Raw genomic sequence first — 13619 nt, forward strand, 5'->3', positions numbered from 1 at the left:
GCGACTTAATCTCTGATCTTTTGTTCTGCAATGGCTATGACGTGAAATATATTGATTCGCAGATTTATCGTGAGTTGAATCTTAGGGAAAAGAGCAACGCTTTCTTGTGACATTTCTGCAATGCTATTTAGTATAAGACATTCTTTGATTGCATTATTTTCTATGTTTATTTACCATTCATTCCAAATATCAAGCAATAGTTGGTGCAAAATGAATAAAAGAAACACTAAAAATGATTATTTGTTGGGTTTGAATAAAACGTCACTTTTTGCCATCACCCACCACAAGTATAGGCCTATACTATATCACCTTCAACCGATATCTTATATTCAGTAAATAAACCACAAACCGTACTTCCTCGATCATAAATCAGTTTTAAGCCGGATTAAGACCATGATTGGCCCAAGGCTAAAAGGTACCAGGGGTCAATACAGATTCTTTTCTATACCAAGTAAAATAAAATAAAGTGCATGCACAATATTCCCCCAAACATGTAATAAAAATTCACTATTCATTTAAATATCTAATCAACACAAAAACTTGAACTGTGGTTTTGCATTAGGGGAATTACCTTTCAACGTAAAATTTTGGTTGGTTGTGTTTGTGTTTGTTTGAAAGAACACTCACTTTGCATGTCTAACATAAGAATCCGATCAACACATGCGAAAATTTCACCCAGCTTAACGTATTTCATATATAGTTACACCCGAAACAAAGGATGATAGAAATAAATTAGAGTTGATCTTTGCTGTGTCGCCTTTATTGCACTATTGCTTTTGTTATTGATTTTACGTTTTATTTGCTTTCGCATTTCGCCGCATTTTGCAATACGCTAAAAAAGTCAAGATTTCACAATGAAAACACGTACCTATAATTTTTATTGTAAGAATGTACATCTACTGCACACAAAGTACAATATATTGTAGGCTACATGTTCAATTGTTCATTCCTGTTTGATCAACACCTTTTTACGGGAATGTAGGCCCACAATTTTTATGCAGGCATACGTATTCGGGTGAGCGTATTTTTACCATTGGGCTTGGGGCAGTATCTCCATCTGTTCTCGCCTTAATTTGCTACTCACCCACACACATGAGCAAAAGCTAGATTTTTCTTTCATTCCATTTCCATTTTTTCAGCTCGTAGTCACGGATGCGTAAATAAGTTGAAAAGAGTGAATTACGAGTAAATTTAATTCAAAAGTAGATTTGCATTTAGGTTTTGAGATTTTTGTGTTAGCAGTGCATTACAAAAGAAACGTTAAGAATAATTGTAAGCAGCCTTTCCATAAACTTCACAAAATAGATAACATAGCTACGGAACAACCGTAGCCTATACTTCAATTAACCGCTAACTTTCGCCCAGATTTGTTTCACTTTGTAATAAATTACAATTATGGATATATATACCTCACAATATATGACAAATTTGTCATAGTTTTAAGACAATATTTGTCTGGCTTTCACTACTTTCGATAAAATAGTTGCTTTTTATTTTTTACTTTGTTAGTTGTATAATTTCATGTTTAACGTATTGATAGACAATGATAATAATGTCTACTGATGTTTGATGTTTATGACGTATAGAGGTATAACAAATTGCAAATTAACAATAAAAAATATCAAGTAAAATTATGTGACTTTAGTAGCTATATGTTTGTATTACTCGCAAGGTATAAATTTCCTAGAACATATCGTAATATCCTGTTTCTCTAAACTGCCTGCAAACTATTTCCTGTCAAATGTTTACAGTTGCGTTTCGTGTTGCTTTCGAGCGTTTTTCGTTGTGACGTGTTTTCCTGGTGCTAATTGGTGCAGCTCTATATTACTATGGGTTAAAGACCAATGTATTCTTTGTCATTATCATTCTGCAATGACCCAGTCCTCAAGTCGTAGTTAATTTGGTTGTTTCGACACAGTGTTGCGTTTCACCAATGAAGAAACAATATAATCAAGATAAATCGAAGAGTACAATTTTTCTAATTGACGTCAAGCCTATTAGACACCAAATAGCGGCAGTTGTATGGGCAGTTGTATGGGATTCAACATCAAACTAATCTTGTAAGCGGTCGAGCTGGCGTAGGCAGTCAAATTACGAACAATTTACCACCCAAAAATGCTGTATCCCAACAGAGATTATAGTAGTGTGACGTTTTGCATCACGTGCCCCGCATTCAGCTGGCATTCGCGTGAACACCAATCGTACACGATTTGGAGACAATAACGCACGTGGATAACATCAGCTGTTACGTATTGAAACGCGTCTCCGTCATGCTTTTTTGTCGTAGCAGGATTTCCAACACAATTTCTTGTGCTTTGGTACAGAACACAGTCTAGTTTTGGTAAGTTCATGCAGGTATTTTAATTGATTCGTCTCGTTAGCCATCATTTAATTTAAAGGTGTGGTAAAGCTCTTCGAAGATGACGTCAAACTTGGCTTCGTTTCTAGGCGGTAAGTTCATGTATAGTGTACATGGATGCAATGGAAATAATAATTATGTTAAAAAGTTTGTGGTTGAATTTTACTTGCAGGTTTTGCCGTATTGCTAATAGTGACGTGTTTTGCGTTCTTTATTTAGATTAATTCAGAACAACTTAAACATAACCATCTTTTGCATAAACGTTGCGTATAAGCGCTTATCACTGTTGCTACATATATACACACTTACATGTATTTCATCTCTGTTTTACTATTGTTTCTGTTTGACAGTTTTTAAGAAGTACACCAAAGTATCCGAGAAAAGCGAAGCTAAATCTCATGGATCACAAGTTTTAAAGTAAAATGAAGGCTACATGTTACAATAATTATTGCTTCAAACTATTATCGCAAGTAACATATATGATTGTTATAGACTCAGGCCAAGGAATTCTTCAAATGCGCATATCAAGCTCGTTATCTTCGATAAAGATGGCACCCTTACCAGTTTTGATGCGATGTGGGCACCATGGTGCGAAGAGGTTGCTCAACAGTGAGTTTGTAGGCTAGTGATAAACCTGATTCTTCAGGACAGATCGTATTGGGATGCCAAGAGCTGATAATCGAGTAATATTTATGCTCTATAACGACATGTTTTAATATAACGCGTTCTGAACTCCCCGGGAGAATCTCGAAATTTGCTGCCTTATCTCGGCCGCCGTCTAATTTCCTGAACGGAAACAGCCACGCTGAAGCATTGTATATGTGAAAATACTTTTAGTGGTAGGACTTGCCCAAAAGTCGCTAATGTTATGATATGTCTAATCGCACATTTTCGATTTAAAAATTCTGTTTTCAATGAAATAATTATTTTCTTAAGGCTGCAGAAGAAAACCGGATTAGACGTTTCTAATGAAACATTTTGTTACTTCAACTACAACCCGAAAAAGAAGAAAATTGGAAAGGGCGCCTTGGCCGAAAAAACGCATCAAGAAATTCAAACTGAGCTGGCATGCATTTTAAGTAAAACCTATTTGTTCGACTACGAAGAAATTTACCAGATTATTGTGAAAGTGTGGGACAGCGTCCAGTCTATGAAGCCTCACGTGGACCCGACTTGTAATTTAATTCCGGTATTTAAAACACTGAAGGCATCTGACATCAAAATAGCGATTTGTACTTCTGACAACAGGAAGAACACACTGCAAGCTCTAAAAGCTTTAAATGTACGTCACTTTGTGGATTACATCATGTGTGGTGACGATGTACAAAGCACGCCAAAACCAGCCCCAGACAACGCTCATTTTATTTGTTCTAAAGTTGGGGTCACTGAGAAGCACACTGCTATGATAGGTAAAGTTGCTGATTGGCATTTATAGTTGTTTCATTTTAAAGACTTTCTGTACTTACATCAAGAGTCTTCTAATTTTTCTCTAATATTGTTTCCGTAATCATAACTAATGATTTAATGACACCTTATCGCTTATTTGCAGGTGACACGCCTGCAGACACACAAATGGGGAAAAGGAGTGGTCTCGGTTTGGTAATCGGAGTTCTTTCTGGAGTTGGCGACAAAAGTGATTTGTCCCCAGATGCTGACGTAATTGTGCACAACGTTGAAAAAAGCTTGCCTCTGATTTTGAATCCAGATTTACTTACTGATGCCAGTAATAGCATGAGCCTTTGCCTAGATTAATCCTATTATACACATTCGACTTTAGGAAAATTTACACATTCGTTTGTACTCTTTTCATATATAGTTTGTACTTTGTAAATAAATAGCTAGCAAATGTTGTAAATATCGATGTGCACATATCACGTTTATGTTTTACCAGCTTACCGTTAAACAGTTGCAGTGTCACAAAACGAGTTGCGAAAAAAATATTTTTAAACATACAAAACCAATACTGAAGCCCAAACAATCGAAAACATTTTATCAAACAAACGTTTCGGTCGATGCTACAAAAATTATCCATGTACCCGAAAACAATGATATACGACGAGAAGAAGTACATATTGCTATTGTACATATAAGTATTGCAGTAGAACAGGGCAAATGTGACTAACAAACAGGGTTGCCAACAAGATTATTTACCTCAAGGAGCGGTATTTGCCTCAAAACTGCGCAAATGTTGTTCTTGTAACGAGAAATTTCTTTAAACTTGAAATTCAACATTTTCAATTCAAAAAAAATAAAATTTTTGATCAAAAAATAACTTTTACGTAAAGTGTCGTAAACTACTGCAAGTTATTACGCAAAGTAGTGCGTAAACATTATAGCAAGCAATTAAGTTATTGTAAAACGCAATTTAAAAAAAAATTAAAGGAAGGGTGTATGTAAGGAATAAACTTATTTAAAAGTTTAAACTTTTGGTGCAGGAATTTCAATACGAGGATTTGCTCAAAATACTGCATTAAACTCTTTTATCATACATTGTGGTGGAAACAAAGGGTCAAAAATTCAGCTAGGTGACCGAGATAGTCAACCAGCAAATGCAGACTTAAAATTACTTTAAAAGTAGCACACAAAAGTTGCTATATATAGCTAATTTCGCCTGTTTGGTTAAATTAAAACGGTGGTCGGACGATGCAACCCACGGAAGATTCAACCCGTGGACGATGCAACCCACGGACGACCCAACCCACGGACCTTCCAACCCACGGACAAATAAACCCACGGAACATTAAACCTACGGACGATTTAACCCATTTACAAAAACGTCTATGCAGTTTGGAATCAGGCGTTTGTTATAGTACTCTATAGCAGAATTGAAATGGTTTCATTAGCCCATACAGGTTAGCCTACTGCGACAGAACACAATGACCACCTATTAAATCTCGGATAGCCTATCCATACTAGATTATGCAATGTCAGTACAGCAATATAATACACCTATACCACTGGTTACAAGTCCACATCGCCACCAGAATACTCTGTTCGTCAGTCAGTTGATTCGTCCGTGGGTTGAATCGTCCGCGGGTCGAATCCTTCGCGGGTTGAATCGTCCGCGGGTTGAATCGACCGAGAACCATTTAAAACAGTACTACAGTACAATTTCATTTGTACGTGCCCTACATTTTACAAACTTGTCCTCCTTTTCGGCAATGAAAATATGGTAACGCTATGTTTAAACTTCACTTGTTCCACTACCCTAATTCTGAATTGAACGCTTTACTTGCTTGTATAACTGATAAACACCCTGTTTAAACTTTTGTATTTGTACAAACGCTTTTTTTCTTTACTTTTCGTCTGACTCAGCCCTTGTTTTTGAAGCGCTTTTTCTTTTAAAATCGCTAACCCCCTTTAGTTCGTTGTTAATTATTGATCAATTATAAATGGTATTATCTAGTGGGCGCCTCTCTGTTGTACTTCGCAATGGTTAAGATCTAAAACTTGTACATTCACTTGAAAAAAAGAAAAACAGAAAACTAGAAGGATTTTGCACAAGGGTCAGCCGAAGACTTAAATACTTTACTATCATTTTAGAGTCATAGGCATTTAGCGATATCGTCGATTGAAATAATCACAAATATGCTGAGATATTTCAACATTGCTAAAACTGTACAATGTAAACGATTTTCCACTACCTCGATTAAAAAAAGGAGAGAAGACTTCAGCCATGTCATAATAGGGGCAGGTAAAGAATTTATACGATGAGAGCAGATTTTGCATTCAATTTTAGGGTATATGGTGCTTATTTATACCTACTTTCTAAAGTATTTGAACAATGGTCGTTAAATGAAGTAAAAAATTACATGCAGGTTCAGCGGGATGTGTTCTGGCACATCGTCTAACAGAAGACGCTAACCGAAAAGTTTTACTACTTGAGGCGGGACCGAAAGATAGAATGCTCAACTCTATACGACTGTCGTGGAAAATGCACATGCCAGCAGCGTTAACTTATAACTTATGTAATGATAATTACAACTGGTAAGCTTACCTATATCTTGATTCAGTAATACAGAGATGACTAAAAAATGTTTTGTAGAACATCTGAAGTAAGTAGATCGGAAACTTTGTCGCAGGTATTACCACACAACACCACAAAAACGCATGAACAATCGAGTAATATATTGGCCGCGAGGACGTGTATGGGGTGGATCGTCTTCTCTTAACGCCATGGTGTACGTAAGAGGACACGCTTACGACTATGACCGATGGGAGACCGAGGGCGCTACCGGCTGGCAATACGACAAGTGTTTACCGTACTTCAAAAAAGCCCAAACTCATTCTCGTGGTGGAGATACATACCGCGGCGGGAACGGTCCCCTGCATGTTACTGATGGTAGGTAATTGTAGGTATACGTTTTCTAACATAGCACCACCTGAGTTTGCCTTATGGTCTAAGTTAGGGGGTGTCTTAGTCTTGTCTACATCTGTACTTTTAATACGTTGTGATTAGTTTGAGCTTGTTTAAAGCGATACCGACCACTGAGATATCACGCCAGAAATATACATATGCAATATGTCATAAGATAAGTTATGAATAACAATAACATCATTATTTATATCTATAGATTTAACAATATAACCTTATCGGTAACAGGCTCTCAGGATAACCCTCTCTACCAAGCATTCACTGAAGCAGCCCATCAGGCGGGTTACCCCGTTACAAGTGATATGAACGGCTACCAGCAGGAAGGTGTTGGTCCTATGGATATGACAGTACATGATGGACAACGATGGAGCACAGCGACTGCATATCTTAGACCAGTGCTTAATCGTCCAAATTTGAAAACCAAGGTAGATTCAGCAAGGTTTTTAACAACGTATTTATAACCTGACATTTCAATGTATTTTTTCTAGATTAACGGTAACTCTACTCAGTTTACTGATTACTATAGACCGGGGTGTTCAAATGGCGGATCTCGATCCGGATCTTTTCAACTTTTTTTGTGGATCTTCCAATGTAGCCTTAAAACAATCTTGCAGCTGTAGCACACTTCACTTTTGACTTTTACAAAGTTATTAATATGTTGTAGGCCCTACAATGTAGGGTACATTTACTCAAATAAACCACCATAAAATTTAAAGCATGTCCAATATGTTTACTATTCATGTTTAGTGGATCATCACGCTGTCAGGTTTGGCTGTGGTGGATCATGTCAGAAATCATTTGAACACCCCTGCTATAGACTGTAAAATTTATTTTTTTTATGTTTTGAATTATATCATCAGTAGCAACAAATAGCCGCTATCCATGGATATGAACCTTTCTATATACAGAAACTAAATGGTATGCCTTTCTTCAAAAGGTCAAATGTATTACAACAAAACTTCTATTCGACGGAAAACGAGCAATCGGAGTAGAATACGTGGAAAATGGTGTTACAAAGCAAGCTTATTCCTCAAACGATATTATTTTGTCAGGGGGTGCAATCAATTCGCCACAACTACTCATGTTGTCAGGAATAGGTGACAAAGCAACACTGCAAATTCATACAATGCAAAAGAGATCTGAATTAGAGATTTTAGATGCCGTAAAAAATAACTGAGCCGTTTGCAGGTGACTCCGATGATTTAAAGAAGCTTGACATTCCCGTTGTGGCACACTTACCAGGTGTGGGAAAAAATTTGCAAGATCATTTGGAACTTTACATTCAGCAGAAATGTAGTAAGGTAGCAACAAGTAGCCTAATATTATAAATAAAACAAATAATTAAGCTATGGTGTAAGTCTTTATAGCGCTAATCTTTGACAGCCAATTACACTCTACAACGAACAACAACCGCTGCGTATGATTAGAATAGGAGTTGAATGGTTATGGAAACAAACTGGACCGTGCGCCACCACTCACTTGAATGCAGGTGGATTCATTCGGAGTAGACCGGGTCTAACCCATCCTGACATTCAGTTCCACTTTTTTCCAGCACAGGTGAACGCCTAACCATCACAACTTTCTAGAAATGACTTAGTAACACTTCATTTACATTTCCATGTTACCAAAAGCTTGGGTGTTGTAGGTCATAGACCATGGACGTAAGACACCAGAATATCAAGCGTTCCAAGCCCACGTTGGTACGCTGCGAGCAACCAGCAAAGGATGGTTGAAGATAAAATCACGCAATCCAGCAGAACATCCTATCATTGAACCGAATTATTTAGACACAGGTGATACAACGCAAATAATTTACAGTTTAATACAATTAAGAAAGGCCGTTTTTTGAAAAAATGTTGCAGTGTACATCTGTGTGTTTACCCTTTTTCAATTTGTTTTTATCTCTATAACAGAGATAGATCGATGGGAATTAAGGCAATGTGTCAAACTAACTAGGGAGATATTCCAACAGAAAGCGTTTGACGAGTTCCGCGCTGGAGAACTTCTTCCAGGAGATGAAGTAATTTAGAAAAAACTTTTCCTCGAGCAAAGTTAACAGTTCTTATATTCACTATTCGTTTACACGCAGGTTCAAACAGATGAGGAAATAGATGCCCATGTTCGTGCGAAAGCTGACACCGCCTATCACCCGTCCTGCACCTGCAAGATGGGCTCAGTCGATGACCCTATGTCCGTAGTGGACTCGGATGCAAAAGTAAATTGTGTGACTAGAAAATTTTTCAGTCAAAGCTATTACAAGATTTGAACTAGATTTTTTTTCCAATACCTAGCAGGATGTAAACAAGTTTTGGATTTCGTGATTGTTATTGAAGTAGTTATCAGTATTTTATCACTAAATATAAACTTAAAAGCATTATGTAAAATTCGAATTAAGCGCTACTATTATATATGTAGGTAATTGGCATGGATAACCTAAGGGTTGTGGATGCTTCCATCATGCCCAGTATCGTCAGCGGAAACTTAAACGCGCCGACAGTAATGATGGCAGAAAAATTGTCAGATACGATAAGGGGAAAGGAACCACTTGTCATGCCTGATACACCCGTGTATCGCCCCGAACGCCTCGATCGTCAACGATAAAACTTTTTCGAGGTTCAAAGAAGAAATCGTAAATTTCGTAGACTTTTGAAGTTGTAAATTATTGAGAAAAAAATTTTGTTTCTGCAAAATTGACAACATTAAAGTTTGCAAAAATTTATGAAAGCTTTGCATTAACATCACGCATTCCAACGGATATATTTTCGATTTCGATCTGTTGATGGCTACTTTTGATCGTGTATTCTATGAATGTAGAAAAAACGCAAAATGCAACAATGTGATTTGCTGATCTCAACCTTGATGCGTTTCTCCTAGACATGTGATTGTAAAGTACATACAGTGCATTCAACCACGTTAATAAATTCTGAAAGAACAGCTTGACAATGGCCAAAAATAAAGATAGGACCTTGAAAAGTTCAGTCATCTTCTTCTTTACCAAACGGATACTTTTTAGGGTTCATATTACGGGTCCTTCCAGTAATGTTCTTTTTCTTATTACTTGGTATTACTTCATTTTTGGATGAGCATTCGACTTGGCTCTGACACTCACAGATGCATTTCCGTTTATATTCTCGGCCAAAGTTTGCTGGATTGGGTTCAACGGCTTTAGACTGTATTTCGATAAGTTCTCTATAAGACAGTTAATAGTTGTGAGAAAGAAAGCGGAATATACAAGTGCTGCCAATACCAGAGATGAGATATACTGAGATGAAATCAAGGCAGAGTTTAAGAAAAGGACATACAAAAAACGTGTAATCCTCTGCCTAACCAAAATTTTTACATGCACTTAGAATCAAAAACTCTATTACAAATTTCACAAATATTCTATTTGCTGCATGTGCTATGAAACATGGTACTGTGCCATACAAATTCACCAAATATAATATGGTGTCAGTGGCCACAAACCATAAGATTTGGATTCATAATACTGTATTTACAAAATCACAGTAATATCTTAATGAGCTAGCATGGGATTAATTTCTTACCAAACTAACTATATATACTAGTGCCACAACTAAAACCTTAAACCTGTAAAGAGTTACTCAATTTTACTTACTTTGGTTTGCCAACAATCTTTTGAACGCGAGTCAGTATTTCAATTTGACTTTTGCCTTCCAAGTCAATATAAAATTTGTCACCATCATCTGTAATTATTAACAATACAACCGGTTTTAGGAAAGAGTCACATGCTAAACATGCTCAGTCATTTTCATTTCATTCTATACTTACCTGTGTAAAACGTAATAAAGGGTGTTGGGGTGAGATCCTTCATGCACAAAATCTGGACGTCAGGATTTTTGTACTGGAGTTGTGAAAAGTTTAATTCCACAAATTTCCTGAAAAAATTATTCTGTATATGTACCAAAAAAATGTATGCCGAATCAATGCTGTATATCTTACCATTCCAAAAATTTAGTGTGTAAATCTATCACAACAGAAAATGGTGATGTGATTTAGTTTACTGTTTTCGTAGCTCAAAACTCAAGCCTATTAAACATTTTTATAACAAAACATCATCAGTTGGTTATACAGTACTTCCTCGATTATCCGTACCTCGTTTAACCGGCATTCGATTATCCGGCCGAGTGATCAATGACTTTGGGAGGTCGTTTTACTTCGCATGATTGCACTTGCAACTATCATATGCGTGATATTACTCTGGTTTTTATTTTTCAATTGACGTTGAACCGCCGCCGTAGCTACTACCGATTGAATGGTTTAGTGAGGTCCTCCGATTGGACCCGGAGCGGCTGGCAACGGCCGAACCGGTGTCCGAAAAGACGATCTAACTTGATCATTTACAGGAAGTAAAAGTCGTAACAAGGTTTCCGTAGGTGAACCTGCGGAAGGATCATTATCGAAACGAACGGAGGCTCCCGCTCGAGCTGCGGCGGCGTCGCCAGGAAACCGGCCGCCTCTCGCGTTTGTCGAGGTCAAGAAGCGCCCGTTGAGGCGCTCGACAAGGCACAAGTCTTTCACGGGCGTCTAGTACTCCCGCGGTTTCAAGTGACGCTGGTGAGATCATCCGCTCGGCGCTCACATTCAAACCTGTGACTGCTTCGTAGAAGCTGTAACGCTGGATCACTCGGCTCGCGAGTCGATGAAGGACGCAGCTAGTTGCGTGAATTAGTGTGAATTGCAGGGACACATTGAGCATCGACGTTCTGAACGCGAATTGCGGCCTCGGGTTAATCCCGGGACCACGCCCGCCTCAGGGTCGTCTGTAAAGCAATCCCGGCGCACCCGTCGCCCGGGCGAATGCGTAGTCGGACGGAGACCTGTGTCTCCGCCGTCCCGTCGAAGTCAGCAAGGGTCCGGCACGCGATCGGATCGACGGCGGCGCGACGGCGACGACGCGCGGCGGATCGACCTCGAAGAGGTGTCCTCGTTTCGCCAAGTCGCCGTGATCGATCGCGAACGTCATCGATCCTCGGCACGTGTGACGTCTCTTACATTTCGGCCTGAGGTCGGACGAGACTACCCGCTGAATTTAAGCATATTACTAAGCGCCCGCGTCCTTCTGATCGAGGCTTCGTCCCATAGCGGGTGTCAGGCCCATGGCGTAATGATGTAAAAATACAAATTCAATTATCCGTTTTTTTTGCTTATCCGGTCAGATTTTTGAAAATATTGACCCAACTTGACCGGATAATCGAGGAAGTACTGTACCAATATAATAAAAAATACAGGCTACATAAACATATAAACTAAAACTTTTTTAAGGTAACAAATATATTATTACTTGATGTTTAAATTACCTTGCACCGTCATGTAGATGCTTATTACTTTCGTAATTTCCAAAATTTATCATCATAATTTGTATGCTGTCTCTTAGCATTATTCCCTGCTCGAGGTATTGCTTAGTACGAACGATAGGGTTCTTTCCTTGTAGCAAACCACGCATTGGGTTTGCTGCTCCATCTGTGGCCCTTTTAAACCCAATTGTTCGCCGAGCTAACAGTTGTACAGCCAACAAAACCATGTTTCACATTCCCGGTAAATTGTTAAGTGCTGAAGTTTTTAAAACAAATTCCTGCATTTTTAACAAAAGGATGGAAAAGGAAGTTTGAACAAGCAAATAATGATGCATTGTATACAATAACATTACTGTTTCAGAACTTGACTGAAAGTGATAAAAACACACAGTGGAAGGTAGACCTGTTACTGTTGTTAAATTAAAACCAAAATATAGATATGCCAAACTTACTTTTTACACTGCTGCTTGCATATTTAAATAAATGCACAAGTTTGGTTTTCCTATATCTAACAATGAGAAGTTGCAATTTTTTTCAAACTTTCATCAATTGTAAAATATTTAAGGGTTGAATCACAAATTACTCAGTGTGTAGCATAAGGCTGAGAGAACACACTAGAAAAAAATAAGGCACTTTTATCATTTATATACTGTTTTTCTAAATGACTATTTCACAGTAAATAGGTAATGCAGCCTGTTGTTAAAGATAGGCGGTTAGGTTAGGAGAATAGGAACATGCAAAAGGTTGATTTTAGCTGTTTAAGGTTTTATTGGAGTTAGATTTAAATTAGAAGGTAGATATAGGTTAGGTTCAAATTTAAGAAATTTACTAAAACGAAATTTAAATTTCTGATTGATTGAAGAACTTTGCTGAATTTTCTTTATAAAGAAAAGTAAGTATTTTCTACTGTGTTGTTGTAACAAAATGCTACACACAAAGTCAAAATCATTTGTAGTTTGATTTTTGTATGTTTCGCAATTGCCAGAATCAGAATTAACGTTGCGGATCATCGATGTTTAAACGGGTATAGGCCTATCACTCTGTCATGACACTGTTCGTTGATAAGTCTATCAGACGCCTTTCAAAATATTAAGATTCTACACAACGAGTAGGGTAGTGGTAGGCGATGTAAAGCCAGTTTTGTAATCAATCCAGTAATATTTTCTCATGACACATGTTAAAAGTACTAAATGCAGAGGTGGGCAGTCAATACTTAGTACCGTCGGTAACAGTATCTGTACTTGGCAAAAAATGTACCAATGGTTCCGGTATTCGATACTATTTTGAAAAAGTAGTTTGGTACTTTGTCGATACTTTTTGTGTGCAAGATGCTGAATGCAATGTTTGCCGCTATTATGTCAAAACATATGTGACGTTAATCGTTTGCAATTTAACTTGATATTTCTAGATTAAGAAGATCAACAAATGCTAAAATTAGTACAGTTTTAAGGATTAATTAACATGTATTTTTGAAAACATGCTTGTTAAAATTTTGAAATAATTATGTGAAAAGCACCGAGTACCGGGACCGACTAAAATGTCTTGAAAAAAGAAATTCTGTACAGAGATT

General features: G+C 37.6%; 3 protein-coding genes and 1 non-coding gene across 5 annotated transcripts; 3 read left to right on the plus strand and 1 right to left on the minus strand.

The window, feature by feature from the left end:
• The first annotated feature begins 1315 nt into the window (after window positions 1–1315).
• On the plus strand, window positions 1316–4236 carry LOC143449746 (phosphorylated carbohydrates phosphatase TM_1254-like). Of its 2 annotated transcripts, XM_076950061.1 has the most exons (6): window positions 1316–2341; window positions 2400–2451; window positions 2710–2776; window positions 2852–2968; window positions 3296–3768; window positions 3909–4236. In XM_076950061.1, exons 2-6 carry the CDS (start codon window positions 2421–2423, stop codon window positions 4109–4111), a joined length of 891 nt encoding a protein of 296 aa, XP_076806176.1. In that variant the 5' UTR covers window positions 1316–2341; window positions 2400–2420; the 3' UTR covers window positions 4112–4236. The 2 variants fall into 2 exon arrangements, with proteins under 2 accessions (XP_076806176.1, XP_076806177.1); XM_076950062.1 differs by having other exon boundaries at window positions 1323–2451; window positions 2858–2968; window positions 3909–4233.
• A 1627-nt stretch (window positions 4237–5863) lies between these two features.
• LOC143449739 (choline dehydrogenase, mitochondrial-like) lies at window positions 5864–9663 on the plus strand. Its single transcript, XM_076950050.1, has 11 exons — window positions 5864–6053; window positions 6178–6346; window positions 6442–6701; window positions 6963–7159; window positions 7672–7831; window positions 7923–8035; window positions 8118–8291; window positions 8380–8527; window positions 8648–8754; window positions 8824–8949; window positions 9150–9663. The coding sequence occupies exons 1-11, from the start codon at window positions 5948–5950 to the stop codon at window positions 9333–9335; spliced, it is 1746 nt and encodes a 581-aa protein (XP_076806165.1). The 5' UTR covers window positions 5864–5947; the 3' UTR covers window positions 9336–9663.
• On the minus strand, window positions 9434–12650 carry LOC143449747 (small ribosomal subunit protein mS25-like). The gene is made up of 5 exons (XM_076950063.1): window positions 12502–12650; window positions 12053–12327; window positions 10524–10630; window positions 10351–10438; window positions 9434–9923 (listed from the first exon to the last, which is right to left on the minus strand). Exons 2-5 carry the CDS (start codon window positions 12274–12276, stop codon window positions 9710–9712), a joined length of 633 nt encoding a protein of 210 aa, XP_076806178.1. The 5' UTR covers window positions 12277–12327; window positions 12502–12650; the 3' UTR covers window positions 9434–9709.
• On the plus strand, window positions 11360–11514 carry LOC143450936 (5.8S ribosomal RNA). Its single transcript, XR_013114829.1, has one exon. It is a non-coding gene; the product is annotated as a 5.8S ribosomal RNA (ribosomal RNA).
• Window positions 12651–13619: the final 969 nt, after the last annotated feature.

The sequence above is a fragment of the Clavelina lepadiformis genome, chromosome 3 (genome assembly GCF_947623445.1).
Source record: "Clavelina lepadiformis chromosome 3, kaClaLepa1.1, whole genome shotgun sequence".
Taxonomy (NCBI): Eukaryota; Metazoa; Chordata; class Ascidiacea; order Aplousobranchia; family Clavelinidae; genus Clavelina; species Clavelina lepadiformis.

What these genes read in the sequence shown, in the direction of transcription:
- LOC143449747 (XM_076950063.1), bottom strand. Translation starts at nt 12,276, where the DNA reads ATGGTTTTGTTGGCTGTACAACTGTTAGCTCGGCGAACAATTGGGTTT. An exon ending in CATCTACATGACGGTGCAAG is followed by an intron (nt 10,631 to 12,052) that starts GTAATTTAAACA and finishes TAATTTTTTCAG; the next exon opens with GAAATTTGTGGAATTAAACT. An exon ending in CTTTATTACGTTTTACACAG is followed by an intron (nt 10,439 to 10,523) that starts GTAAGTATAGAA and finishes TAATAATTACAG; the next exon opens with ATGATGGTGACAAATTTTAT.
- LOC143449739 (XM_076950050.1), top strand. Translation starts at nt 5,948, where the DNA reads ATGCTGAGATATTTCAACATTGCTAAAACTGTACAATGTAAACGATTT. An exon ending in TCCCCTGCATGTTACTGATG is followed by an intron (nt 6,702 to 6,962) that starts GTAGGTAATTGT and finishes TATCGGTAACAG; the next exon opens with GCTCTCAGGATAACCCTCTC. An exon ending in ACTCATGTTGTCAGGAATAG is followed by an intron (nt 7,832 to 7,922) that starts GTGACAAAGCAA and finishes AGCCGTTTGCAG; the next exon opens with GTGACTCCGATGATTTAAAG.
- LOC143449746 (XM_076950061.1), top strand. Translation starts at nt 2,421, where the DNA reads ATGACGTCAAACTTGGCTTCGTTTCTAGGCG. An exon ending in CATGGATCACAAGTTTTAAA is followed by an intron (nt 2,777 to 2,851) that starts GTAAAATGAAGG and finishes TGATTGTTATAG; the next exon opens with ACTCAGGCCAAGGAATTCTT. An exon ending in GAAGCACACTGCTATGATAG is followed by an intron (nt 3,769 to 3,908) that starts GTAAAGTTGCTG and finishes GCTTATTTGCAG; the next exon opens with GTGACACGCCTGCAGACACA.